A 26,768-nucleotide genomic window follows, 5' to 3' on the forward strand; every position below is an offset into this window, starting at 1 on the left:
GGCAAGTAGTCTGTAGAGTGGGAACTTGTAGGGAATAGGCAGGTCCCTGCAGGAGACTCCAGGTTAGGGGCAGAGATGACTGATGTGCTGCATTAGCATTGTGTGGCAGAAATAAAGCCGAAGCCCGAAGAAAAGGGCCTGGGGGTAGGGTCTGGGGGTAGGGTCCCTCCTGCCTGGGCTGTGAGGGGACAGGCGAGCAGCCTACAGAAGGTCTGAATGACATAAGAACGGCCATCCCGGGTCAGAGTGATGGTCCATCTAGCCCTGTAGCCTGTCTTTCGACAATCGCTGGTGCCAGGTGCTTCAGAGGGAGCGAACAGAACAGAGCAATTATCGAGTGATCCATCCCCTGCCGCCCAGTCCCAGCTTCAGGCAGTGAGAGATTTAGGGACACCCAGAGCATGGGGTTGCATTAGGGACACCCAGAGCATGTTAATAGCCATTGAACTTTCCTAATTCTTTTTTGTTCCCAATTATACTTTTGGCCTTCACACCATCCCCTGGCAATGATTCCCACAGGTTGACTGTGTGTTGCGTGAAGAAATACTTCCTTTTGTTTGTTTTAAACCTGCTGCCGATTGATGTCACCAGGTGATCTTGTGTTATGTGAAAGGGTACAGTACACTTCTTTAGTCACTTTCTCCACCCCAGTCACGATTTTACACACCTCTATCATATCCCCCCTTAGCCGTCTCATTTCTAAGCTAAACAGCCAGTCTTCTTAATCTCTCCTCATCTGGAAGCTGTTCCACACCCCTAATTGTTTTTGTTGCCCTTCTCTGTACTTTTTCCAATTCTAATATATCTTTTTTGAGATGAAGTGACCAGAACTGCATGCAGTATTCAAGGTGTGGGTGTACAATGGCTTTATATAGTGGCATGATATTTTCTGGTGTATGGTTCCTAACGTTCTGTTCGCTTTTTTGACTGCTGCTGCGCATTGAGTGGATGTTTTCCACAATGACTCCAAGATCTCTTCCTTGAGTGGTAACAGCAAAATTAGATCCCATTTTGTATGTATAGTTGGGATTACGCTTTCTAATGTCCATTAATTTGCATTTATAAACATTGAATTTCATCTGCTATTTTGTTGCCTAGTCACCCAGTTAGTCTGCTGTGGACTTAACTGTCTTGAGTAATTCTGTGTCAGACTTTGCCACCTCACTGTTTACCCCTTTTTCCAGATCATTTATGAATATGTTGAACCACATTGGTCCCCGTTCAGATCCTTGGGGGACCCCGCTATATACCTTTCTCCATTCTGAAAACTGATCATTTATTCCTACCCTTTGTTTCCTATCTTTTAACCAGTTACTGATTTATGAGAGAACCTTCTCTCTTATGCCATGACTGCTTACTTTGCTTAAGAGCCTTTGGTGAGGGACTTTGTCAAAGGCTTTCTGAAAATCTAAGTGGATCACCCTTGTCCACATATTTGTTGATCCCGTCAAAGAATTCTAATAGATTGGTGAGGCATGATTTCCCTTTATAAAAGCTGTGTTGATTCTTACCAAACAAATCATGTTCATCTATGTATCTGGTAATTCTGTTCTTTACTATAGTTCTAACCAATTTGCCTGGTACTGAAGTTAGGCTTACCAATCTGTAATTGCCAGGATTGCCTCTGCAGCCTTGTTAAAAAAAATTAAAATAAATCGGTGTTACATTAGCTATCTTCCAGTCATCTGGTGCAGAGGCTGATTTAAATGAGAGGTTAGAGACTACAGTTAATAGTTCTGCAATTTCACATTTGCGTTCCTCCAGAACTCTTGGGTGAATCCCATCTGGCCCTGGTGACTTATTACTGTTTAGTTTATCAATTTGTTCCAAAACCGCCTCGACTGACACCCCAATCTGGGACAGTTCCTCAAATTTGTCACCTAAAAAGAATGGCTCAGGTTTGCGAACCTCCCTCACATCCTCAGCACTGAAGACCATTTTAAAGAATTCATTTAGCTTCCCTGCAATGGCCTTATCTGCCTTGAGTGCTCCTTTAGCACCTCGATGGTCCAGTGGCCCCACGGCTTGTTTGGCAGCTTCCTGCTTCTGATGTACTTTTAAAAGGTGCTGTTAGTTTTTGTGTCTTTTGCTAGTTGCTCTTCAAATTATTTTTGGGCTGCCTAACTAGACTTTTACACTGGACTGGCCAGGGTTCATGCTCCTTTCCATTTTCCTCGGTAGGATTTGACTTCCAATTTTTAAAAGATGTGTTCTTCTCTCCACCCACCCCTTTTACTCTGTTCAGCCATGGGGGCATTTTTGGGGTCCTCTTTCTTGTGGGTCTTGAGAGTGACAGCACTTGGCTGGAACTCAGGAGATTTGGATTCGTTCCTGGCTGTGACACACATTTCCTGCGCTATGTTGGACGTGTCACTTAGGAGCCCCTTCTCAACAAAGCTCAGCTTCTATTTAGGCACCTAAATAAGAGCCAGATCTTTATAAAATGCTCATTGCCCAGTGTGCTGAGAGGTCTTGAAAATCTGACCCTTCATTTCTCCAGGCTTCAGTTCCCTGACTGTAAAACGGGGGGGACGGATGACACTTCCTTTCCCCAACTTTGTGTCTGTCTTCTGTATTTCAGTGGTAGGCTCTAGGAGTCAGGAAGCATATCTTACAAATTGTTTGTGTAGCAGCTAGCACACTGGTAAATGTCCATTGTTTAATGATGCTGGTAATTGCAGGAGAACTGTGTATGTGTGTGTACCAGCCCTTGCTTATTCATCTTGTTCTCTTGTTAATTTCCCCTTTGTGTCCTACCTAATCGTTCTCAGTGAAAAGCTCCAAGCCTGTGTAGTTTAATCATAGTGGAATAGCTGCCACCTCTCCTGGACCCAGATGACCCAACCACTCCCACTGCACCTCCAAACTGATGCAAGTGAGAATTTACCTGCCCCCAGAAAACCCTCCATGAACACACAAGTCAGGACAGGGTCTCCTCTCTCTTCTGCCGGTCCCCTTCCCTAAGGTTGAGCAGGAGTGGGGTACCAAGGGTTGCACAAAGAGAGCTAGAAGGAATCTGTATGTCTTGTGCCGGATCTTTTTGCCCATTGAGTGACAGTGTCACGCCAGCTATGCCAAGGGGAAACTCCCTTCCTGGCTGGGATGGGGGGCACCAACCCCACACTGAGCCGGCAAGGGTTATGGGGCTGCTGTGGGCCCACTCAGGCCGGCATCGCTGCCAGGTAATGAACAAATGGGCAGTTAAAAAGGGAAGTGGACAGCTCAGCAGGTGGCTGGCTGTCCAAGGAGGAGAACAGACCTTTTATCTTTTGCTTCCTAAGGAAAGGATCAGCCCAGAGCCTCTGCAGAGACGGCTGACTGGGTGCCAGAGCTCTAGGGGGCGGAAGATGGGCCAGGCGCAGGATCGTGGAGTTTGTTTTTGGAAGTAAAGCAGTAAAGCAAAGCAATAATTCACGGGCTGCCTGGGCCAGGCCTGTGAGTCCCAGCGAGACTTTGGCAGGGTGGGGAAATGCCTCACTACACTCTGGTGGACTTTTGCACCCTACGTGAGTCTGCCCTGTGGTTTGTCTCAGCCCCGGGGGCAGGGGGTCACACACTCCCACTTGCAGCAGAGGGAAAGCCACAGCCCACTGTTGTTTCTGTTTTGGGCTCTCTCCCGTGGACGTGAATAGCTCCTCAGTGACAAATGTCTCCCGCCGCTCTGGAGAGACTCAGCCGTGTGTTTGCTAGAACCCTCGTGAGGGTGTGGCAGCTTGTAGCTTTCAGAGGAGATAACAGATAGAGGCTACGGGGGAGCCTAGCCTTTAACTTGACCTGGGGACTCACGTGACAGCTACAACCTGCCTTGTCTTCACTAGGATGTTAACTCAAGTAAAGCCCACGCCATTCTTCTGAGTAACATCAAGGCCGCTCCCAGCCCTCTCAAACGGGCGAGCCTCGCCACGGGCGAGCCAGCCAAGCCCAGCACCCGCACACAGGCACAGAGTTAGAAGGGACCACAAGGGTCCAGCCCCCTGCCACAATGCAGGACTTGTGGTGTCTAACTCATCCCAGACAGACAGCTCCAGCCTCCTTCCGAAAGCCGCCAGTGAAAGAGCTTCCACAAGCTCCCGAGGCGTCTGTCCCATTGTCCTGCTGTTCTGACCGATAGGAAGCTTTTCCTGAGGTTTAATCTAAATCGGCTCTGCTGTAGTTTGACCCCATCGCCTCTTGTCCTGCCCTCTGTGGCCAGAGAGAACAACCTTTCTCCATCTTTTTTATGGCAGCCTTTCAAGTATCTGAAGACCGTTATCATGTCCCCCCTTAATCTCCTCTTTTCCAAACTAAACATAGCCAGTTCCTTCAGCCTTTGCTCGTAGGGCTTGGAATCTATCCCTCTGATCATCTTTGTCACTCGCCTCTGGATCCTTTCCAGTTTCTCTACATCCTTTCTAGACATCGGTGACCAAAACTGGACACCGAACTCCAGCTGAGGCCTAACCAGTGCCGAGTAGAGCGGTACTATCACCTCCTGCAACTTGCATTCTGTGCCTCTCTCAATGCAACCTAAAATTGCATCTGCTTGTTTTGCAACAGCATGGCATCGCTGACTCATGCGGAGGTTGTGATCCACCACAGCTCCCAGATCCTTCTCAGCCGTGCTGCTGCCAAGCCGGATATCCCCCGGTCTGCATCTGCGCCAGTTACAGAAATCGGTCAGCCTGCGTCCCAGCAGTCACTCTGCTATGGTGGTGCCTCTAACCCAGCGTTTCTCGCCAGTCCCCGAGATCTCCCTGACACAGTTTAGGAAGGCAGCAAGTCAGACCCCCTGGTATCAAAAAGGTTGATAACCACAGCTCTGGACCGTCTCTCTCCAGATCCAGCGGCAGGCAGAGAACGCTGGAGGCTAAAGCAGGCCGGTCCTGGGATACTCACTCTTCCTGGAGGGGGGGGAGCCGGCGAGGTAGCGATAGGAGACGTTCCTGGAGGCAGGGACGTTCCACAGCTCCTGGGAGCTGCGCAGGTTCCCGTCGGGTTGGAGTTGCTGCAGAACCGTTTCCTGGGCCCAGCGTTTCACCTCCTCCTGGGAGCCGGAGCAGAGCCAGCGTTAGCTGCCGTCAGCACACCCCAAGGCAGGCCTGTGGCAGATACACCTCGTCCGCCACGGGGCGTCCATTCCAGCCCAGAGCCCCCTTTGCTCAGGAGGGCTAGAGCTGGAGATCAGCATCCCCTAGCAGCCCTGTGCCATCGCCCACCCGCCAGTCATGCCCTCCCCCGCTCAGACTTCTCCACCTGAGTGCGGCAAGGGAGGAGAGGCCATGAAGCCCCCAATTCAGGGACAGGAGGTGGGGTTAGGAGAGGGGAGCGTGGACCCCAGAGTGAGGGGAGGGGATGTGGGAAAGCCCATGGGACAGGGCAAGGGGAGGGACAGGGAAGGGATGCGGGGCAGCCTGGGGCAGGGCCAGGGGAGCACAGACCCCAGAGTGGGGGCTGGGGATGTGGGGCAGCCCGTGGGGCAGGGCAAGGGGAGCACAGACCCCAGAGTGAGGGGAGGGGATGTGGGAAAGCCCGTGGGGCAGGGCAAGGGGAGGGACGGGGAAGGGATGCAGGACAGCCTGGGGCAGAGCCAGGGGAGCCCAGACCCCAGAGTGAGGAGAGGGGATGTGGGGCAGCCCGTGGGGCAGGGCAAGGGGAGGGACGGGGAAGGGATGCGGGACAGCCTGGGGCAGGGCCAGGGGAGCCCAGACCCCAGAGTGAGGAGAGGGGATGTGGGGCAGCCCGTGGGGCAGGGCAAGGGGAGGGACAGGGAAGGGATGCAGGGCAGCCTGGGGCGGGGCCAGGGGAGCACAGACCCCAGAGTGGGGGCTGGGGATGTGGGGCAGCCCGTGGGGCAGGGCAAGGGGAGCACAGACCCCAGAGTGAGGGGAGGGGATGCGGGAAAGCCCGTGGGGCAGGGCAAGGGGAGGGACGGGGAAGGGATGCAGGGCAGCCTGGGGCGGGGCCAGGGGAGCACAGACCCCAGAGTGGGGGCTGGGGATGTGGGGCACCCCGTGGGGCAGGGCAAGGGGAGGGCCGGGGAAGGGATGCGGCGCAGCCTGGGGCAGGGCCAGGGGAGCCCAGACCCCAGAGTGAGGAGAGGGGATGTGGGGCAGCCCGTGGGGCAGGGCAAGGGGAGGGACAGGGAAGGGATGCAGGGCAGCCTGGGGCGGGGCCAGGGGAGCACAGACCCCAGAGTGGGGGCTGGGGATGTGGGGCAGCCCGTGGGGCAGGGCAAGGGGAGGGCCGGGGAAGGGATGCGGGGCAGCCTGGGGCAGGGCCAGGGGAGCCCAGACCCCAGAGTGAGGGGAGGGCAGCCCTGGGGCAGGGGAGGGGAAGGGATGCTGGCACAGCAGTTCGGGAGCAGAGGGGCAGGCAGAGGCGAAGTCTCCGCCCAGCCCAGCCTGGTACTCACCACCAGAGGGTCCTCCGGGCACTGCAGGCGGGTGCTGAGGAACAGGAGCAGAGCCAGGAGCATCAGGGCAGTGGCGAGCAAGCGCTTTGGGAAGCATCTCATGGCAGCCGGGCTCCGCGGGCAGGGGCTGGCTCCTGGGGGCGTTGCCAGTTTCAGCCGGGCTCCTTCGGGGGAGAGGCGAGAGCACATGAGAGGCACGGTTTGGAGCAGCGCGGCCTGCTCGGGGAGCAGGGCAGGGAGGGCTGCTGAGCAGACAGCCAGCGCCTCGGCTCTCATGGTGCAGAGAGCCGGGGTCCCAAGCGGCTCTCACCAGCTCCCGTGACGAGCCTGGAGCTGCGTGGCACAGGCCAGCCCTGAGGGCGAGGGGCCCGGCAGGGAGCTGGGGGTGTTTGCTGGCTCTGCAGGGGCCAGGAAGAAACCGCCACAAACAGGCTGAATTCCTGGATAAACTTCGGATCTGCCATATTCAGTTCTGCCACCTGACATTAGCTCTCTTGACTAATTTGTCAAATGGACAGGCGAATACTTGGTTTCAGAGGGGCAGCCGTGTTAGTCTGTATCCGCAAAAAGAACAGGAGGACTTGTGGCACCTTAGAGACTAACCAATTTGAGCATCGTGCTACAGCTCACTTCATCGGAGGCGAATACTTGACTGCCTCCTTGGGCTGGGGGAGGAGGGCTGCGAAGTACCTGAGCATATAAACAGCATTCAGGGCAGATGGGTGCACCACCCACTGGTCTAGAGCATATTTGAAGGGGGAGGCTCTCTCTCCTCCCCCCCCCAACTCCAATGGTGAGATGTCCCACAAACCCCGGTCCATGAGAGCTCTGGGGCAGTGCCACCGCCAGATCCGATCACGGCCCTGAGCGCTGGAAGATCTGTAGGCACGGATCCATGTGTACGGTGCACAGCCGCTCCTGGGCTCCGCCAGATAAATAAAGCGACTTGTCTAGGGGGCTGCACCTGAAGGTCACGAGGAAACATCAGCTACTGCAGAACACGCCTGCAGACACGGGTGAAAGGAGCACACCCTGGGGTGGCTCTGACCTCCTGGCTTCCCAGGTGCACTCTAAAGCCTTTGATGATCTGGCTTTTGTCGTCCTTGGCTCTCTTCTCAAGTGATACCTGGAATTTCAGAGCCGGGGGGTGACTTGTGCTATCAGCACCCAGCACCCTCAGGTGCAGCCTGCGACCTGCAGCAGGAGTCTGGCCTGAAAAGCTCGGGCAGGTTCGGGCCGAGGAGAGACAGCTACACAAGAGCAGACTGAGTTTTGTTCCCTGTCTCGCACGCTATGCGGAGCCCAGGGCCTGTTCCAGGGCGTCTCAGCTCCCCTCTGACCACCTGAGCTGGCTTCGAATCCCAGCCCAGGTACGAGCGCTTGGACGCACCAGGCGCTGGACCCAGTCTCCGGGGGTTAAAGGATATGAATGGCGGGGTCTTGCTCACGACACTTGATGGCCACCAGTAAATAGGAACCCCAAACTGCTCAGTACATGAATCCAGCCAGCCCGGGCTCCTGGCGCTCCTACCACCAGCTGCGACAGAGGAAGGTGCAAGAAATCCCCTAAGGAGCAATTACGGACGAACCTGCCCACAGAAGTTTTGCCCTGACCCCAGTCAGGTGCTAGTGGGTAGCAGGAGGGTTTATTAGTCCTCTCTAGCTTCCCTTTTGCCTTGGGAGGATGGGCAGGGCCCCCAGTCAACACTGGCTGAGTCACTTATAAATGTTATGGAATTGTTCTGGCAATGATGCAGATGCCCTCGAAACACATTACAGCCCTTCACCCTGCCCTTTCTGTTACCTGCTGGCTGCTACCGAGGCAGAGACGTGTGTGATGGGATGAAGGAAACTGCCTCCTCGGGCCTTGGGTACCACCCGCGTGAGATGTGGGCAAGCAATCTCACTGCCGCATCATTCGGATTGCTTGATGCACACGCCTCCCTAGGCCTGATCCGATGGGCACAGGAATAGCCCCCCCTCAGTAGGGACGGCTATCCCGCAGTCAGAGGGGCGACCGCAGCTCATGCGGACATACCGCAGCTAGCGTGGATCTGGCTAGCTTGAAAGCAATAGCCGCGAAATCCCAACAGCGTGGAGCTCACTCACCCAGGTATCGCGACACACCTCACCAGCCCAGGAAGGACGGATGCCACACCAGAGCCTGTTCTGCCCCTGCCCGGCACCAGCTCCTCCAAGCTCTTCCCTCAGCCCGTGCGCAGAGCCAGGGCCTCCCACAGGAACCTTTCTACTTCCTGCAGCTGTCGCTCCCATCCTGTGAACCAGGGAGCCAGCTGGGTTCCTTCCCTGACCACAGCAATTCCTGCCAGCATCAGGGTACCAGCCACTCTCCACCAAGCTCTTGCTGGCCTTTATAAAGACCAGGTGCTTTTCAAGCTATCACCTGACACCCTGGCCCCACAGCCTGCAGACTTATTAGTCCCAGGTGGGCTGGGTCCATCTCCCCTTAAAGGGGCCAGGCATGCTGTGACACCTTCTGTCTAAAGAGTTCTGGAGGCGCCCGTCGTGGCGTCCATAGTTAAAGCTGAGTGAATTGTGTTCTTAAAGCAAGGACTCAGCTTGTTCATTATGTCCAGAGAACACAGCATCAACCCTCTAAATTACAGCACTCACTCGGAGCGTAAGCCGAATTCTGCAAGAATTTACAAATCAATCTAGTAGTTTAGGAGTGGAAACGGATTTAAAAGTGGGCCTTTAGAAAGTTAGCATTTGGCATCAGGTTTGGTTGTTTTTTTCCCTCCCCCCCTCAGCTTAGTCATTGTCTATCTAGGCAAAAATTGGCATGGAGCAGATCCGGTGCAAAGGGTAGCTTTTGAAAAGAAATATGTAGGATTTCAGACTGCAGAAAACGTGTAAATTGTTAACCATGACAGCAATTAACCATCGGAACAATTTACCAACGGGTCATGGTGGATTCCCCATCATTGACAGTTTCTTAAATCAAGATGGGATGTCTTCAAAACAACTCACTAAAAACTGCCCATTGCCAAAATGGCCACTGTCTGCCATTGTCCTCTGTCTACGGCCTGCCTTGGAGGCAATATGGTTGAGAGCAATGGGAGAAAGCTGCCATCTTGGGAAAGGGCAATTCTTTGAGGGCGTCTCAGAGGGAGAAGATTCCCTGTGCCAGCCTCTGCTGATGTGAATGTTCAGTTCTGAAAAATAAGGGCAGAGAATTACCACTAATCCTGAATCATGCTGTCCAGATCTACCCAGTAGGATGGGCAGGGGAGAAGGGAAACTGGTATACGTGCGTGGGGAGAGCAGGAGGGGAGGGGAGGTGGATGTTGATCCCACTGCTTTGAGCTGATCTGGGGGTGCAAGTTTATAAGACATGGTTGGCTCAGTCATCGGGGTCCTACCTCCAGCCCAGGACTCCTGCAATGAGAGGGGAGCTCTCCGGAGCTGGAGGCCTGAGGGACCTATAGTGATGTTATTGCAATCCCGCGATAACTGCAAGAAGGATACCAGGGCCTCACAAAATGCTGGGCTTGAAAGTCCATGCAGGTGCCCACCCCAGCACAGGACTTAGGTGCAAGAGAGTCTCATCCGGTTCTCGCAGAATGGCCCAAAAGACAGAACTCCAAGCACCTCCCCTGCCTACATCGCCTGTAACTGCCCCACTAGTCCATGATCTGCGGGTGCTCTGCACCTCTGGAAATCAGGTCAAGGGGTCTCAAAGCTGGTGCCCACAATAGCTGCCCCATTTCACAAATATTGGCCTTAAGTTCAGTTAGTCACTGGAGAAGAATCGAGACCTTTCACAAGATGCCAGTCCTTCTAAGCCTGACTGGAGAGCTGTGCCAGAGGAAACCAACCATGACATCTCCGGTTGACTGGCACCCTGTTTTCAGACAGGAAACAACCGGCTGCCCATATTCAGGGGAGGGATCCCGCTCCTGTGGGCAGAGGTGCGACCCCACAGCGGAGCTCTCAACACCCCTTTGCTCACGCACTCCTGCACAAGAACGCAGCTGGCCCGTTACCACACACTGACAAGGTGCTGAAAACGACGTTCTCACAGAGAGGACATGGTGGTGGGAAAGAGTCCAATGCACTAAGTAAATTCAGGAGTCAGCTGCTGCACCTGCCTCCTTGTCCACTTAATCACAGATCCTGGGCCAGTCTCCACAAGCTGCCTCTGCCCTGGTTTCCTCTCCACGCAGGGACTGTGCGGGCAGCGTTGCAGACGGTAACTCCTGTGGTGGAAGCCTGCCCAATTCCATATCTGGAGGGCAGTTTGCAATTCCTGGCCTCCCTTGATCCACAGGCTGTCCTCTGGTTACGGAACCTAGACATTGCACCTGGACGTCTGCATGCAAGAGGAAGGAGTATCAAACCTGCCTTGCTCTCCGCTCTCTGACCAAGTAACTTCCCTTCCAGTGGAAGCCAGGAACATGCAAACAGTCAGGACAAGATGAGGCTGGGAACCTGAAATTCAGGTCCAGCTAACAAGCCAGGTGTCTCAAACAAGCCTCTTTTACAAACATCCCCTCTCCACCCCCACCCTGCCAAGGAATTCCCTGTATCAACAAAACCACGCTCTCCTAGAGGGCCAGGCCTAGCTAGGGGACACACAATGAGGCTTTGATGGGGTCTGCAGGGCTAACTGGGGCTCTTCCCTGCACTCCAGGATCCCCGATTCTACCTCCTTCACAGCTCCGGACTGATGAAAAGGAGTGTGATGATGTTACGCGATGTTCATATATTATTGAAAGGTCTGGGCAGGAAAAGCTCCTTGCATTATGTTCTCAGCCCTGCCCGCTGGCATCTGCTCCAGGGCCAGGCTGAAATAGTCCATAGCACTTAGAGCATTAGGGAATGAGCTCTCCCAGGAGGACTATCCTCTGTGGGGGCAGGGGAGAAACCGAGGCACAGGAAGGTTGGAGAGGATGACCTTGATGGAGTGAGACAGGGTTTTACCATTAGGAATTCTGGCCTAGTCTACCCTGGAAGACATTCTAGGTGACGGGGGAGTTGGCGGGGTTGTCACATCACGGGTACCAAGGAAGTGAAGTCTGTAGAGACAGGAACGGAACGTATTTTTACTCAGACGGTTTAAAGTTCATTGGCTTGTTTGTGTCAGCAGGGGCCAGAGCACTGGACTGAGACTTGGGGAAACCTGAGTTTAATTCCTAGTTCTAGTTATTAATTAATTCCTAGTAATTCATTGGCCTGCTGGGTGACCCTGGGCAAATCACATCGTCACTCCGTGCCTCAGTTTCCCCATCTGTAAAATGGGGATAATGATCCTGCTCTTCCTTTCTGGAATGCTTTGGGATCTGCGGAGGGAAAGACCTAGCGACTATTATTATTTAATACACACACACCCAAGGAAAGCTCTCCCAGCGCTCCCATTCCTTCCACCAAAGCTTCCAATCCTTCTTTCCGAGTCAAGCAAGAGTTCTTCCAGTGTGCACAGACCCGAGCTAGCCTTGCTCTCACTAGCAGGAGTGCCGACAGCCGTGAAGCTGGGGCAGCAGCACGGGCTGAGTCCACAGCCAGGGTCCCAGGGAGGATGGTCACTGGTGCAGCACGTGCTGCTGAGACTTCACTGCTATTGTTATTGGAGCGAGCTAGTGCAAAGCTAGCTTGGGTAGGTCTGCTGTCACCCCTCTGAGTGTGTCTGCCGTCACCCCTCTGCTGCTGTCGCCCCTCCGGTTGTGTCTGCCGTCACCCCTCTGCTGCTGTCACCCCTCCGGTTGTGTCTGCCGTCACCCCTCTGAGTGTGTCTGCCGTCACCCCTCTGAGTGTGTCTGCCGTCACCCCTCTGCTGCCGTCACCCCTCTGAGTGTGTCTGCCGTCACCCCTCTGATTGTGTCTGCCGTCACCCCTCTGCTGCTGTCACCTCTCCAGTTGTGTCTGCTCTCACCCCTCCAATTGTGTCCGCCATCACCCCTCTACTGCCGTCACCCCTCCGGTTGTGTCTGCCGTCACCCCTCTGCTGCTGTCGCCCCTCCGATTGTGTCTGCCGTCACCCCTCTGCTGCTGTCGCCCCTCCGATTGTGTCTGCTGTCACTCCTCTGAGTGTGTCTGCCGTCACCCCTCTGCTGCTGTCGCCCCTCTGAGTGTGTCTGCCGTCGCCCCTCTGCTGCTGTCACCTCTCCGGTTGTGTCTGCTCTCACCCCTCCAATTGTGTCCGCCATCACCCCTCTACTGCCGTCACCCCTCCGGTTGTGTCTGCCGTCACCCCTCTGCTGCTGTCGCCCCTCCGATTGTGTCTGCCATCACCCCTCTGCTGCTGTCGCCCCTCCGATTGTGTCTGCTGTCACCCCTCTGAGTGTGTCTGCCGTCACCCCTCTGCTGCTGTCGCCCCTCTGAGTGTGTCTGCCGTCGCCCCTCTGCTGCTGTCACCCCTCCGGTTGTGTCTGCCGTCACCCCTCTGAGTGTGTCTGCCGTCACCCCTCTGGTTGTGTCTGCCGTCACCCCTCCAGTTGTGTCTGCCGTCACCCCTCTGAGTGTGTCTGCTGTCACCCCTCTGGTGCCATCACCCCTCTGATTGTGTCTGTCGTCACCCCTCTGCTGCTGTCACCTCTCTGGTTGTGTCTGCCGTCACCCCTCTGAGTGTGTCTGCCGTCACCCCTCTGGTTGTGTCTGCCGTCACCCCTCTGCTGCTGTCACCCCTCTGGTTGTGTCTGCCGTCACCCCTCTGAATGTGTCTGCCATCACCCCTCCGGTTGTGTCTGCCGTCACCCCTCTGCTGCTGTCACCCCTCCAGTTGTGTCTGCCGTCACCCCTCTGAGTGTGTCTGCCGTCACCCCTCTGGTTGTGTCTGCCATCACCCCTCTACTGCCGTCACCCCTCTGATTGTGTCTGCCGTCACCCCTCTGCTGCTGTCAGCTCTCCGGTTGTGGCTGCCGTCACCCCTCTGCTCCTGTCACCCCTCTGGTTGTGTCTGCAGTCACCCCTCTGGTGCCATCACCTCTCCAGTTGTGTCTGCTCTCCCCCCTCCAATTGTGTCTGCCGTCACCCTTCTGATTGTGTCTGCCATCAGCCCTCTACTGCCGTCACCCCTCTGATTGTGTCTGCCGTCACCCCTCTGCTCCTGTCACCCCTCTGGTTGTGTCTGCAGTCACCCCTCTGGTGCCATCACCTCTCCAGTTGTGTCTGCTCTCCCCCCTCCAATTGTGTCTGCCGTCACCCTTCTGATTGTGTCCGCCATCACCCCTCTACTGCCGTCACCCCTCTGATTGTGTCTGCCGTCACCCCTCTGTTGCTGTCACCCCTCCGGTTGTGTCTGCCGTCACCCCTCTACTGCCGTCACCCCTCCGGTTGTGTCTGCCGTCACCCTTCTGATTGTGTCTGCCGTCACCCCTCTGCTACCATCACCCCTCTGCTGCCGCCACATCTCTGATTACCTTGTAGACACCCTCCAGGAGCCAGACAGTACATCTCAGGCCCCAAAGAGAAGGCAGGAGCTTCAGGATGCATAAGGACCAGTTCCTCTGGGTATTTGGGTTTGCCACTGGAGTGGATTCCCAGCTTAGACGCTCCCATTTCCAGCCCAGTAATGGCTCCTGATGGCAGCCGGCACCTTTAGTCCCACTGGTGTCTTTCAGTGAGAACGGATCCCCACAGCTAGCAGCAGTCCCGAGCGAAAGCCACTCAGCAGGCTCCTCTTCATTGCCATTGACTTCTGCACACATCCAGGCTCTTTGCAACGAAGAACCTGGAGGGTGCGTCTCACCCCCGCCGATGAGGGATGAATCCTGCATCCACTGCAGACCGAGGCAAAAAGCCCATGGACGTTAGTGGGACCAGGGTTTCGCCCAGAGACTTTTCCTTTTACTTATGTACCAAAAAAAAAAGTAATCTAGGGAATTTAGGGCCTGACCCTAAGCCCATTAAGGTCAGTGGAAAAACTTCAGCAGACTTTGAAGTCGGGCTCACAATACACAGAAAGGTCCGGATATGTGAAACCTGACCGACAGCAGGAACTCGCCAGCCCTGCTGGAGTTAAACTCACACGACCAATGCTGTGTCTCCAACGCCTGCAGCCCCGGGGTCACAAGACACAATGCTCGGCTTGGACCTTTTAACAATTTTCACATCTTCTCTGGAGAGTCTACGGCCTGTATTCCTACACAGTGTCTCTTTCCACCGGGGTGGCCAACCTGTGGCTCCGGGGCTGGAGCTACAGACGCTAGCTTTCCAGTGGGCCGGGGGGTGCTCACTGCTCCACCCCCTGCCCTGCCCCCACTTCACCCCCTTCCCCAAGGCCCCTGCCCCTTCCCCTGAGCCTGCCATGCCCTCACTCCTTCCCCTCCTTCCCCCCCCTGCACACATGAAACAGCTGATTGCAGGAGGCGTGGGGAGGGAGGGGGAGGCACTGATTGGCGGGGCTGCCGTGGGTGGGAGGCGCTGGGGGCTGGAGGAGGGGAGCGGATGGGGGGCTGCTGACGTATTCCTGTGGCTCTTTGGCAATGTACATTGGTAAATTCTGGCTCCTTCTCCAGCTCAGGTTGGCCACCCCTGCTTTCCACAACGACTAACTGCTGTCAGGGTTGTTTTGTTTCTGATATTTACCCGGCAAGGATTTGTAAGTCACACTGTCAGCGCTTCCAAAATAAATCATTAAAAACAAAGAAAACAACTTCCATCAGCGCCCAAGAGTGAGGCGGCTCAGGCCCTTCCATGACCGAACAGTCTTCGGTCACTCATGCATAGATCACAAGCGCTTTGCCTGGTTGTCTAGCAGCGTGCCCAAAGTCCCACTGGGGAGTACCAGGGGTTAAAGCTGTGACTCAGGGCAGTGGTAACCTTGATCTCGGTGACTTCTAGGGTGACCAGCGGTCCCGATTGTATAGGGACAGTCCCGCTATTGCAGGCTTTGTCTTATATAGTCTCCTATTACCCCCAACCCCGTCCCGATTTTTCAGCCTTGCTGTCTGGTCACCCTAGTGAGGTAGCACAATGCAAGTTGATTGTTGCCTTACTGATTAACTTGGGGATTTAAAATAAAAAGGTCTGGCTTCGTTTTCTCACCTTGGCCACTGCATTTCTGGGCTAATTCTGGAATCCAGCCCCGCAAAGCAGCCACCCTAGCTTGGGCTTTATTGATTGAGACCATGGCGAAGAGAAGCCGGGTCACGGGGTACTTGAGGTCAACAGACTCTGGTAAAAGGGGGGGGCCAGTAATGTTATTATGGGATGCTCTTGCAGCACCATCAGTAAGGTTGCACCGAGCCTTCTGTGGAGAGACGATTTTTTTAAGTGCACTAAAATCCGCACACGTCGTCAAACTGGCCAGAGAACTGCTGGGCCAGCGGAGAGCCCAGAGAGCGTTAGCACTGGAAACTGGGGGCATTTGGTACGGGGGTTCTCGAGATTCTGCCCCCATGCCGTGACCTTGTTTTAAAAGCTGCTGGTTCTGACTACCCTTTTTTTGCCCAGAGCTAGGGGAAAACTAGAGAGAGTACTCACACACAGCTTCTATCGCTGCGCTGCCCCTCGTCTCAGCTGGCCGTCAAAACCCCGTGGGTCAGCCGTGAGGAGCCTTTGGGTTTGGTTGTCCGAGGGGTGCACGTGAGTGCGACAGCTCCAGCGTGCCAGCAGGAGCGGGCCGAGCGCCGCAGGCTGGAGCAGCGTTCCTTTGCAAAGGCAACGTTTCAAAGTGCTCTGAAATGCACAGGAAGAGTGAAATCTGGCATGCCGGATCAGAGGCTAGTTCAGCTCGGTGGGGCCACCCCGGGCTCGTTTGACCAAAGGGGTCCGGAGATACAGCTGCCCTGAAGTGTCCTGTTTTTAAAATTCGGGCCTGGTGCATATCGCAGACACGCAGCAGGGAGAGCAGGGTGGGGGACGCAGCACAAAGCGCGGAGACCAGGCCGGGAGCTTATAATGGCCTGGCTTGGTGCATTATCTTGTGTGGCCAAGTTATTCTTTCTGATCCTCAGATCGACTTTGGCTGCCAACCTGCCTGCTCTGGAAGGGTACAAAGTGCTGCTAAGCATCCGTAACTCCCCTGTCACCACAGGGTTTGCAGATAGATTGAGAACTCGAAGGCAAGAACCCACACCGGGGGTCACTCCCACTGCAGACGCAGCCTGTCGGTGCAGCTTACGGGTGAGCTGACGTTTCCGGGCTCTAAGGCGCGTAAATGAGCACAATAGCTAATGAGCGTTGCTGGGTCATTAACTCCACAATTGAGTCTTTGTGCGTACGGCACTTGTGCACTACAAAGGCTTGACAACACAGGGAAACTGACCCGCCCATCTATAACAGACTAATTCTTCCCCTAGGGCTAGGCCAGTCCATTTCCCCGTGTAGACAAGCATTCCGTCGTGCTTTGCTTTTGTAACCAGGCCCCAGCTCTCTCAGCCGGCCTGGCGACAGGAGCCCGACGCTTTCCCACAGCTCAGCCCTGCGTCGGTTCAATCCGTGCACCTGGACCTACAACGCTGCCTGGCTGCGTTCGGATTGACGCACTGCAGGGAGACGCAGGCAGCTATCCCATGGTGCCTCGGCAGGGGACAGAGCGCCTGGCAGCCGGGCACTCAGGGCAGCACCGGCAGCATGCAGGGCAACGCACTGTGGGATACCCTGCCGCACCGAGGACAGCCAGGCCTGGCCCGCCTGGTTACACAAACACCCTTAGGGAGGCCTGGTTCCGATGCAGAACAACAGGTAGGACCTGGTTCTCAAAGAGAATCCCGTGTCCGCTGAGCCCTCTGGCCAGGTGCCTGCCCGCTAACGGTACCCAGCACCTGGGGAGTGGACAGGTGACGTGGCAAGCGCCAGGCGTACCGAGCTGTTTACCGGAGCAGACAAACGTGACAGGGTGTCGCCAGAGCCTGTGGGGACTTCATAGAATCACAGAATATCAGGGTTGGAAGGGACCTCAGGAGGTCATCTAGTCCAACCCCCTGCTCAAAGCAGGACCAATCCCCAATTTTTGCCCCAGAGCCCTAAATGGCCCCCTCAAGGATTGAACTCACAACCCTGGGTTTAGCAGGCCAATGCTCAAACCACTGAGCTATCCCTCCCCCCCAAACATGCTGTCAAATCCTGTATGTCTCCTAAAACAATAAATTCTCCTGGGTGCATGGAATGGCTGAGGTAACCTTTCACTGTTGGAACCTGTGACTTCCTCCAGTGCAGAGGACATGGGCAACAGGATACAACCCCTTGGCCAAAACCAGCAGGCAACAGGGTCCCGTTAGACAAGTGCCCCGTATCCACGGCGCGCGTCACCATGAATCTTGTCCTACGTGCTGCTACCATGCACAGCAGAGAGACTTTGTTCCCCAGTGCGGGTAGACACCTTGGCTTCCTGGATGGCTGAGTGACATGGCAACCTGTCGGGGGGTGGGGGGGGGGGGGGTTTGTTTGGCAGCCTAGACGTGTTCTTCACAAAGGACTGTGACGGGTCCAGGGAGGAGTTCTGAGACGTGGAGGAGGGCTGGGAACTTGAGCAAGCCCCTGGCCATCTCTTCCGTCAGCTCCAGGGTTTCTTGGGGACCAAATATTTAACCAGGGGCTCTACAGTCTAGCAGAGGACAGTCTAACCCAACCCAATGGCTGGAAGTTGAAGCTAGACACGTTCAGAGTGGAAATAAGGTGTAAAATTTTAACAGTGAGAGTCATTAACCACTGGACCGAGGGCCACGGTGGATTCACCATCACTGACCATTTTAAAATCAATGTTGGATGTTTTTCTAAAACCTCTGCTCTAGGGACGATTCTGGGGAAGTTCCCTGGCCTGTGTTAGACAGGAGGTCAGATTTTGGGTCTGACTACACTGCAATCAAAAACCTGCAGCACAGAGCCCCTGTTAATTGACTTGGGCTCACCGAGCTCAGGTTGCGGGTCTAAAAATAGCAGTGTAGACATTAAGGTTCCGGCAGGAGCCCGGGGTCTGAGACCCTCCCCCTCTCGAGGGGTTTCAGGTGTGGGGCTCCAGCCCGAGCCCGTACGTTTACACTGGAATTTTTCGCTCAAGCCAGCCATGGCTGTGACGCAGGTGTTTTATTGTGGCCTAGGCGTATCCTAGCTGATCACAACGGTCCCCGCTGTGAAACCTATTAATCTTGATTGCAATAAGCACATGGGATTGGGCAGGATCAGGACTTTGGTCTAGGTACAAAGAATAGCAGGCTCGTAAAGGGGGGGTGAACGGAGGGAAGTCTGTGGCGGAGTACAAGCGGTCCACCTATGCTGTGCAGAACAGATAGCATATCTCAGAGTGCATTGTCCCAGGTACTGCAATGCTGCTCTGAACACATCTCTTCCAGGCACTCTGGTGCAGAGCCACCACAAGGGCCAAAATCCCAGTTGCAATGCCTACGTCCCTTGGTGAATCTGGGCCTCTGTCCCCTGCTGAGGCATTATGGCGATAGCTGCACGGATTTTCCCAAGAGCACCGGTCTGAACCCCCGAAGGCAGCCCTGTAGTTGTAGATACAGCTGCAGATGAATCCAACCCCTTTCTTTGTACTTAGCAGACGGAAGAATTGCAAAATACCCCCATGTGCCTCGTCTTTCTAAGTAGCACGCGGGATGCCAGGGCGGAGACACAGAGCTCATATTGGAAATGCCGGAAAAACAGATATGGGACGAGGGTATAAACGGGTCTGGAGAATTTAGCCACAGGGTCATTGGTGCTGGGCAGGGGCAGAGTTAAGGTTGTTTGGGGGACTTGAACTCTGAATGTCCAAATTTTCAAACATTAAATTTTTTTGCACCAACATTGTACTAAGATGTTTTCCTTACACACTTAACTTGCTGGTATGTCCCCTAAAACAATAAATTCTCCTGCGTGCATGGAATGGCTGAGGTAACCTTTCAGTGTTGGAACCCTAACTTCCTCCCTTCTTAGCTTACTGGGATGCTCACTGGGCAGCCAGAATGTGGCATTAGTGTTGGGTTTTTTCCCATTTCTAGACGGCTGCGTCTGCTTTCACGGATCTGCTGTGCTGCTCACACAGCGCTGGGCCCACGCCCAGCAAACTGGCTGCGAGGAACCGATCCCCTAGCTGGCGAGGCTGCGTGGGGAGGGGACACCAGAGATAAAAAGAGTAACCCGCAGCAAGACTTGTGTCCACCTCTCCTGTCGCAGTGGAGACCTGTGCCAGTGCTTTAGGCCCACATTCTCAAAAGTATTTCGGCACCTAAATCCCATTGAAAGCAATAGGATTTGGGCGCATACCTACCTGTGAGAATGTGGGTCTTAATCCCGACCAGTCTGATGAAGAGACCCGATCCACGAGCAATCAGCAGGGGGGACAAGGGAGTAAGCCCACCATGAGAGCCGCTCCCTTGCGCAGGGTTGTGCTAGCAGCCAGATGGTCTGTAATAAGCAAAGGCCTCGGGGACGGCCTTGAGCGAGTCCCCCTAACCTCTCTGCCTCAGGCTTCCCTGTCCATCCATCAGACGCAGCCTGCTCCACCTCCCAGGGGAAGCGGAGAGTTCAGCAGTGGAAGAGCACTGCAGCGAGCAAGGCTCGTGCAGGAGCGGGCCACAGCAGCGAGCGGTGTGTGCAGGCCGGAAGAGAAGGCAGCCCCTGGCTCCCATTATTAGTGCGGAGTCCCAGGCACTCAGCAGACAGGGATGGAGACAAGGCCCCTTCTACAAGGAACTCACACTTTGAATAGGCAATGCACGGACGAAAGACGACAAAATACCAAAGGATGGGACAGGAAGGTTAGCTTGGAGACAGTCAGATGACGGATCATTTCCTGTCTTTTGGCAGGGGGCAGCAGAAGAGAAGGGCTTACAGGGAAAGGGCATTTGAGAGGCAGAAGGCACCTGAGAGCAGGTCAGGGAAGAGGTGCTGGTGCCGGGGTGAGCTGGGACGAGCCTGGGGCCATCATGCCAGATGGGTGGAGAGAAGTGTGGAGCTCGAGAAAGGCAGGAGTGGGGCTGCCTGGGGCCTTGCATGCCAGCGCTAGGAGTGAGCACCACTGCAGAGGGGCTGGGGAAGCAGGTGAGCAGGAGGATTTCTGGGGCAGGAGGGCTTGGGAGGGAATTGCAGGTGGGTATTTGCCAGGGCTCCCAGCCGGTAACGTACCTCGAGCTGGCTGTGGCTGCCACCCCCACAGCAAGCAGGAGGAAATCCCACAGACTCCGCTCCCTCCCACTTCCTTGCTGCCTTTGTAAAGGAGGCTGCTGCACCAGAGCAGTGCAGGAAGTCAGGCCGGATGGGGCCCAGTTCTCCTGCCTTCCTTCACCTTGACGAGATGTTAGACATGAACAGTGCCTGGGAGTGACGTCAGTGGGGCGGGCACAGCCTAACCCCAGCATCGGTACTTTTTATCGGGCCTCGAGCGAGTGTGCACACCAGAAGAGACGACAGCCCCTGGCTCCCATTGTTAGTGCGGTGTTAGCCCCAAGCTTTCAAAACTACGAGCCACGTCCCCAGAAAAATGGTGAGCTTGGCTTCAAAAAAAAAAAACCACAGGATTTTTAGATCCAGCCTGATATGTTTTAGGTGCTTTTGGGTTTAGGGGTCACCTTTTGGGGCCTTTCAACACAACTGGGAGGGCTAGAAACTTACTTTTCTTTGAAAGGAGAAGCTGAGAGTCTCTGTGATGGGGCGCTTGCCCCACACTGGGCTCTAAGGGGTTAATAGAGCCCTTGGGAGGCTGCGCAGGAGGTGGCCAATCAGAGAAGGGCTGTGAAGAGTAGCCAATCAGGGCCGGGCTGGCCCATATAAGAAGGGCTGCTGAACACAGGGCAGCTTCAGTCACTCCCTGGAGCCTGAGGAGGACAAGCTGCCTGGCAGGCTGAAGGGAGCAAGCACCCTAGATAGAGCAGCTTTGCAGGCAGAGACGTAGGGAGCTCAAGGCAGCTCCTGGCAGGCTGCAGGCTGAGGCCCTGAGACAAGGGCAAAGAGGCCACAGGGAAGTGGCCCAGGGAAATCTACTGGAGTCGGAGGGGGTACTGCAAGCAGCAGCCATCTACAGGGTCCCTGGGATGGGACCCAGTGTAGTGGGTGGGCCCGGGTCCCCCCCGCACACTCACTCATCACTGAGGAAGTGGCTGGACTAAGAGACTGTGACATTCCCCTGGAAAGGGGGAGCACAGAATACAGCACAGCCGGAGGGCTGTGTCACTGAAGAGAACGTCGCGGTCCTGGGAGTGACGTGGGTCCCAGCGCAGAAGTGACGGTGGTGAGGCACCGCCAGAAGGGGGAACCCTGGCGAGAAGTGCTAATTCCCACGACAGCTGGCAGGAGGTGCCAGAGTGGAGAGTCCCACCCCATCACGCTCCTAATCACACGACCTCATGAGCTGAGGTGTTAAGAACACCACCAAATATTGCACGTGTAACCCGCAGCCCTTGCTAGGTGGGGTGTGTGCAGCCAGAGCCCACAGCCGGATTCTTAGCAGCAACTCCTAGGTTTAGAGCTGGAGGCCACCAGTTCAATTCCTGCTGCTGACGCTCTCCCAAGGGGCCTGGCGTGACAGGGGACTCGTGATGAAAGCGTGGGAGTTCGACAAGGCACAGAGTACAGACGCTCCCTGCCCTGAAGAGCTTCCGGCCTAACAGAGGGGGATGCAGAGACAGCGGTGCTGGCGAGGGAATCACACTGTGATTAACGAGCTGGGACGGGGGAGGAGTGTGAGGCAGCGGGATTAGGCAGGGGCGAGCAAAGGTTGGGGTGTTCACTCCCAAAATGGGAAGGGTGGGCGGGCTCAGCTAATGTAAAGGGACACCATGTACGTGGGTGTCACCAATCATGCCTCTGATCCAAAGAGTGCTCTGTCCGAAGGGTTTTTTAGCAATCCTCTGGGTCGTCTGCCTCAGTTTCCACCCCTTGTTGTCCTAGTCTGTCCCCTGGTCCTGTTGTGTGCGTGTGTGGCTCTTTCAAAGCAACAGGGAAAAGAAACAAAAAGAAAGAAAGAAGACAAAGAAAGAAGAAAACAAGAAAGAAAAGAAACCTTGAAAGACACAGGGAAATAGGCCTGTGCCAGGGCAACAAAGGACCAGGGGAATGATTGTGGGGGTAGAACCCGACCAATCCCCTTCCTCCACGCTGAGCAGCTTGTAAATGGCTGGTGGTGCCTCTCTTATAACCAAAAAGAAAAGGAGGACTTGTGGCACCTTAGAGACTAACCAATTTATTTGAGCATAAGCTTTCGTGAGCTACAGCTCACTTCATCGGATGCATTCATGATGCATCCGATGAAGTGAGCTGTAGCTCACGAAAGCTTATGCTCAGATAAATTGGTTAGTCTCTAAGGTGCCACAAGTCCTCCTTTTCTTTTTGCGAATACAGACTAACACGGCTGTTACTCTGAAAACTGTCTTATAACCAAGAGTTGACTGCAGGTCAGATCAGGGTCTGAGTCAGCCATCAAGCCGCGGGATGGCGCAGCATCAACCTCTCCCAAGCCCGGGCTCCAAGCGAGGGGAGAGGGGGCAGGTGCACAGGGCTGGCCGTTGCCCCCCTCCGGCCCCCCTGAAAGAGGTCATTAAAGACCAGCCGGGGCTGCATGGTCAGGGCTGCGTTGCTCCCTCAGGGCTGAGTGTGCCGCGAGGCCTGGCTCCTGCGTCTCCTCCCCGCGTGGGCGTGCAGAGGAGCGGGGAGGGGGGATCGCCCTGCTCCCTGGTGGGCCGAGGGGGGAAATCACCCACGGACGTCACCACGGAAGGGGATGATGGGTGCTCGGGGCGTGGGACTGTTACGCCGTCAGCATCTCCCTGCTGCCGCCTGAGCCTCCCCCAGCCAACCCAGGGCTTGGCTGCACCATGCTCTGCCCCAAATGGCTCAGAGGGGAAACCACGTCAAAGCCCCGGCAGCAGGGCCGGCGCGAGGCATGAGCCGACGAACGGCCAGTCGACCCTTCCCGGCACAGCTGCAGCCAGTCTCCCATCGGCATAATTACTCTGGCGTGAAACTTGCATTGCTGGGGGGGGGGCGCTTCACATCCCTGGGCGAGGTAAGTTCGATCGACTTAAGCGGTAGCACAGACCTGCCCTAAGCAGCTCCAGGGGTCCCCTATTCACTTTTTATTGTAAGAACTTGCCTGTTTTAAAATGGGGGGGGGAGCAAAATGTTCCTGCTTAGGGCCCCCGATGGGCCAGCCCTGGCTGTGCCTGGCAGCAGGTCAGGGGGGCCGGGCAGGGGCAGGGACAGAACCACTCCCTTCTCTAGTGCTTCCTTTCCCTTGGTGATGGTTTCACAGCCTGGCGGCATGTGGCTCCTAGCCAGTGCCCACGGGAAAGCCCCCCAGGAGGACAGCTGGAGGGAAAGGACTTACTTCGTCTGGCTGAGCCGGCTCCCCCAGGGAAGGAAGCCGCCGAACGCCGGAGCTCCCGTGTTATTCTCCTAGTTCGCCCTTTCGCTTCCCTGTGCCCAGTGCCTCTGCTTTCCTCCTGCACAAGCCCCACCCCGAGCCGGGGCTCACGGCTCACATTGGCGGAGAATCTGACTGCAGCTGCTGTGCACAGATCCACTCACCGGGTTAGTCCTGGGGGAGAGAGGGCTTTGTGTGCGAGGCAGCTGGGTCTGGGCCGTCCCATCCCCACTCCAGCAAAGGCCAGGGCCTGCTCAGCAGAGGGACAGCTCCCTGCTTGGGCCGGAGGAGAGGGACCCCGGGGTGAGGCTTGGCTGTGGGGAAGCCGAGGCTAAGTGGGTAACTGCCCCAGCGGGATCTGGCCCTGGGCTGGCAGCTGCCAGCAGGACGGAGGGTAACCCACGGGTGAGTGTGTGTTACGGGGGTGCCCCTCAGTGCTGATCCACAGGACTGGGGGTGTTACAGCCCCTGCCAAGGGAGGCTTGATTCCTTAGCTCCGTTCTCCGTGGTACACGGCCGAGCTTACACCCATGCAGCTGCTACTGCAGGCTCGAAGCGGACGGGGGAGAGCTCGCCCATCACTTCCTTACTCCGGCCCCCGCGAGCGACGTCGCACTGGCTACCCCGGCACTTAGGGCGCTGAAACTTGCGTTGCTCGGGGGGGGGCCTATTCACCCCCCGAGCCACAGGTTATACCGCAGTAAGTGGTAGTGTGTACACAACCTTACCGGCTATGCTCCTGGCGCTGGAGGGCCCCGGTTCGGTCCCTGGTGCGTCAGCCAAGATAGCAGCCTTCTCCAGGAGCTCAGCTGGGGCCAGCCTCCCCGATGGCCCCCAGGGACTTGAAAATGCTGAGGCGGGTGTGACGGTGACAGGGGCTGGAAACCAGCCTGGGATGGCTGCCCTGCTCCCTCGCCTTCAGAGGCCAGCTCCACCAGAGGGGTGCTTTGCTGGTACACTCCAGGGGCAAAGTCTTTCTCATGCAGACACAGCCGAGACCAGCAAACCACGTGTATGGGCTAGCTTATTCCAGTCCCCCTAGCATACTCGGTATAGCCTGTGTGTATCCTCAATGTAGCCTGTGTGTATATTCAGCATAGACTGGTCTAACAGTGTTTATACTAGGGCTTCGGCCAGGCGGGGTCACCCCTCGACACCCCGCACCCGACGCCGTGAGGAAAATAAGGAAAATAACCCCCTCGCCGTGCTGTCACCCCTCCCTGTGGCAGGCTGCTCCAAGCACTGGGCCAGGGGCACAATGCCTGGCCCGCCCCCTGTAAGGACAGACTTTCAAGGTGGCTCAGCACCACAGCTGGGGCCAAATTGTCCAGTGCGTTGCCAACATGCGTCCGCCACGCTGCTCCTTGGACAATCGGAGTTTGGTGCCTACACGGGACCTGAGTGAGCTTAAAAACTCTGCCCCCGAAAGGCCAAACACAAATATGAGGCGGCTTCCCGTTCCCACCTAGTGAGGCTCACTTCAGACAAAAGCCAGGGGACAATCTCCCCCCGCCCCTCACCCACCAAGTCCCAGACAAACGGAGGGGCCCTGGCCCGCCAGCTCTCCTCCCTGCTCCCCGCAGCACCTTCCCCGTGGGGTTGCAGACCGACACCCCCCCTCCCCTCCGCCCGCTGCAGCTACGGCTGCTCAGCGGTGACTTTGCCCTGTCCCCACCAAGGCCGGAAATCAGAGTGCAAGGGTGGCTGGCTGCTTAAACCCACCCCAGTGCCAGCCCCTGGAGTGGCGTTTTGTCACTGCCGGGCAGCGGTCTCGCCCTGTTACTGCTGGAAACGTAGACTCACCCGGAAGGGCTCTGCCGCTGTCCTCGTGGTCGTTCAACTTTGAACAGTGTGCTCAGGACTGGAGCAGTCGCTTGCCCAGCCGCTGGGTGGGTTGGGACTTCCTGGATTCAGTGTTTGTGTGTGTGTGTGTGTGAGATTCCGCTTTCAGTGCAAGATGGCAGCTGAACGTACTTCACAGCTGCACGTTGTAGCCTGCCCAGGGCTGTATCTGCTCCACAGGGCCCGGAGAGACCCCAACCCGGGGGCTTGGAACATCTCTCCTCAGGAGCCCCGGCCAGGGCCCCCTGACTGACCGGAGGGGCATGCCATAGATTTGCCTCCCTGGAATTTCCTAACTGTGGAACCCGGAGAATGGGCTTCTTTCCTGTGGGAAGCAGGTGGCTTCGGTCCCACTGGCCACAGAAGAGCCGCGAGGTGGCCATTTCGGCCCGGGGCAGCCCTCCTTCCACACGGCCAGGGCTAGCAACAGTGTTCAATGAACTGCGAAAGCCTGGGGCACGGTTCAGCAGAGGGTGAATGCCGCGATGGACTGCAGGAGACACAAAGCCCGGGTTATAATCTGTCGGTAGGGGCAGAGCAACCGGCAGGCCCACTGGTGCAGGCAGGGCAACGGGGTGCAAACTGCCCCTGGCAGGGGTCTACCCTGTCCACACTGCGGGGTCTGCACTGGCACAGCCAGCCCAGTGGCTGAAATGGGGCAGTGTGGACGTGGCCTGAGCCCAGCGTGTAAGGTGGGTCACCTGACTCTAACGGCACGGCCGCGTCAATCAAACACCTCTCGTCCGCCAGCAAACAGGTGGTTCCCACAAACCCCTTCCAGCTCCCCAGCGCTGCTTTTCCTTTTGCTGGGTTCGGGAAACCCCCCCCAGGAACGGGCACGGCCTATAAGCACGTCGGTGAGAGAGCCCCTCTTGAGCACTGCCTGATGCTACGGAAATGGAGGCTTTGCATTTCGCTTGCCGTTTTAAAGCCAAAAAATGCCCCAGACCTGGAAGGCCGGGGAGCGAAGCTCTAACGGGGGAGACTCCACTGCCATAAAACCTCCAGCCCTTTCAGGGCACCCATAAGCAGCCAGGAGCCAGCACCATGATGGACACACGGTGTGTGTTTCTAGGGCAAGGCAGTGGAACAAACTCGTTTGGCATCGGCATTACTTTACAATGGAGCCATCTCCGGTTACCCGAAGGGAGGGGGAGAGTGATGTTCACTGGTGTGGATTTCAATCTTAAAGGGACAACACGCTTCCATGAGAAGAGCTTTGGGGCCTGCTCCTGCTCTGTTGTGGCCGTGTAAACGCAGAATCATGTCACTGAA

The 26,768-nt window shown here is 56.2% G+C and overlaps 2 protein-coding genes across 11 annotated transcripts in view; both read right to left on the minus strand.

The window, feature by feature from the left end:
* CACNA1S (calcium voltage-gated channel subunit alpha1 S) overlaps window positions 1-5,000 on the minus strand; it is a 103,467-nt gene extending 98,467 nt beyond the window's left edge. For both annotated transcript variants that reach the window (XM_043533514.1, XM_037885138.2), the window contains exon 1: window positions 4,876-5,000. The gene's annotated coding sequence lies outside the window, so the exon portion shown is untranslated. The remainder of the gene's footprint in view (window positions 1-4,875) is intronic.
* The window catches only part of LOC102938060 (alpha-1,6-mannosyl-glycoprotein 4-beta-N-acetylglucosaminyltransferase), a 33,625-nt gene that overhangs the window by 2,730 nt on the left and 4,127 nt on the right, over window positions 1-26,768 (minus strand). The window contains exons 1-4 of one of the 9 annotated variants that reach the window (XM_037885213.2): window positions 25,455-25,550; window positions 15,836-16,030; window positions 6,392-6,555; window positions 4,876-5,023 (exon numbers count right to left, since the gene is read on the minus strand). In XM_037885213.2, coding sequence (XP_037741141.1) covers window positions 4,876-5,023; window positions 6,392-6,493 — 250 coding nt within the window. In that variant the 5' untranslated portion in view covers window positions 6,494-6,555; window positions 15,836-16,030; window positions 25,455-25,550. Of the gene's footprint in view, window positions 1-4,875; window positions 5,024-6,391; window positions 6,556-8,500; window positions 9,379-13,770; window positions 14,526-15,835; window positions 16,031-20,419; window positions 20,620-23,615; window positions 23,791-24,379; window positions 24,692-25,454; window positions 25,596-26,768 lie in introns of those variants that run through there. The other 8 variants (XM_037885211.2, XM_027831731.3, XM_043533520.1 and 5 more) reach the window with 8 other exon arrangements.

Source organism: Chelonia mydas, chromosome 21 (genome assembly GCF_015237465.2).
Source record: "Chelonia mydas isolate rCheMyd1 chromosome 21, rCheMyd1.pri.v2, whole genome shotgun sequence".
Classification (NCBI taxonomy): domain Eukaryota; kingdom Metazoa; phylum Chordata; order Testudines; family Cheloniidae; genus Chelonia; species Chelonia mydas.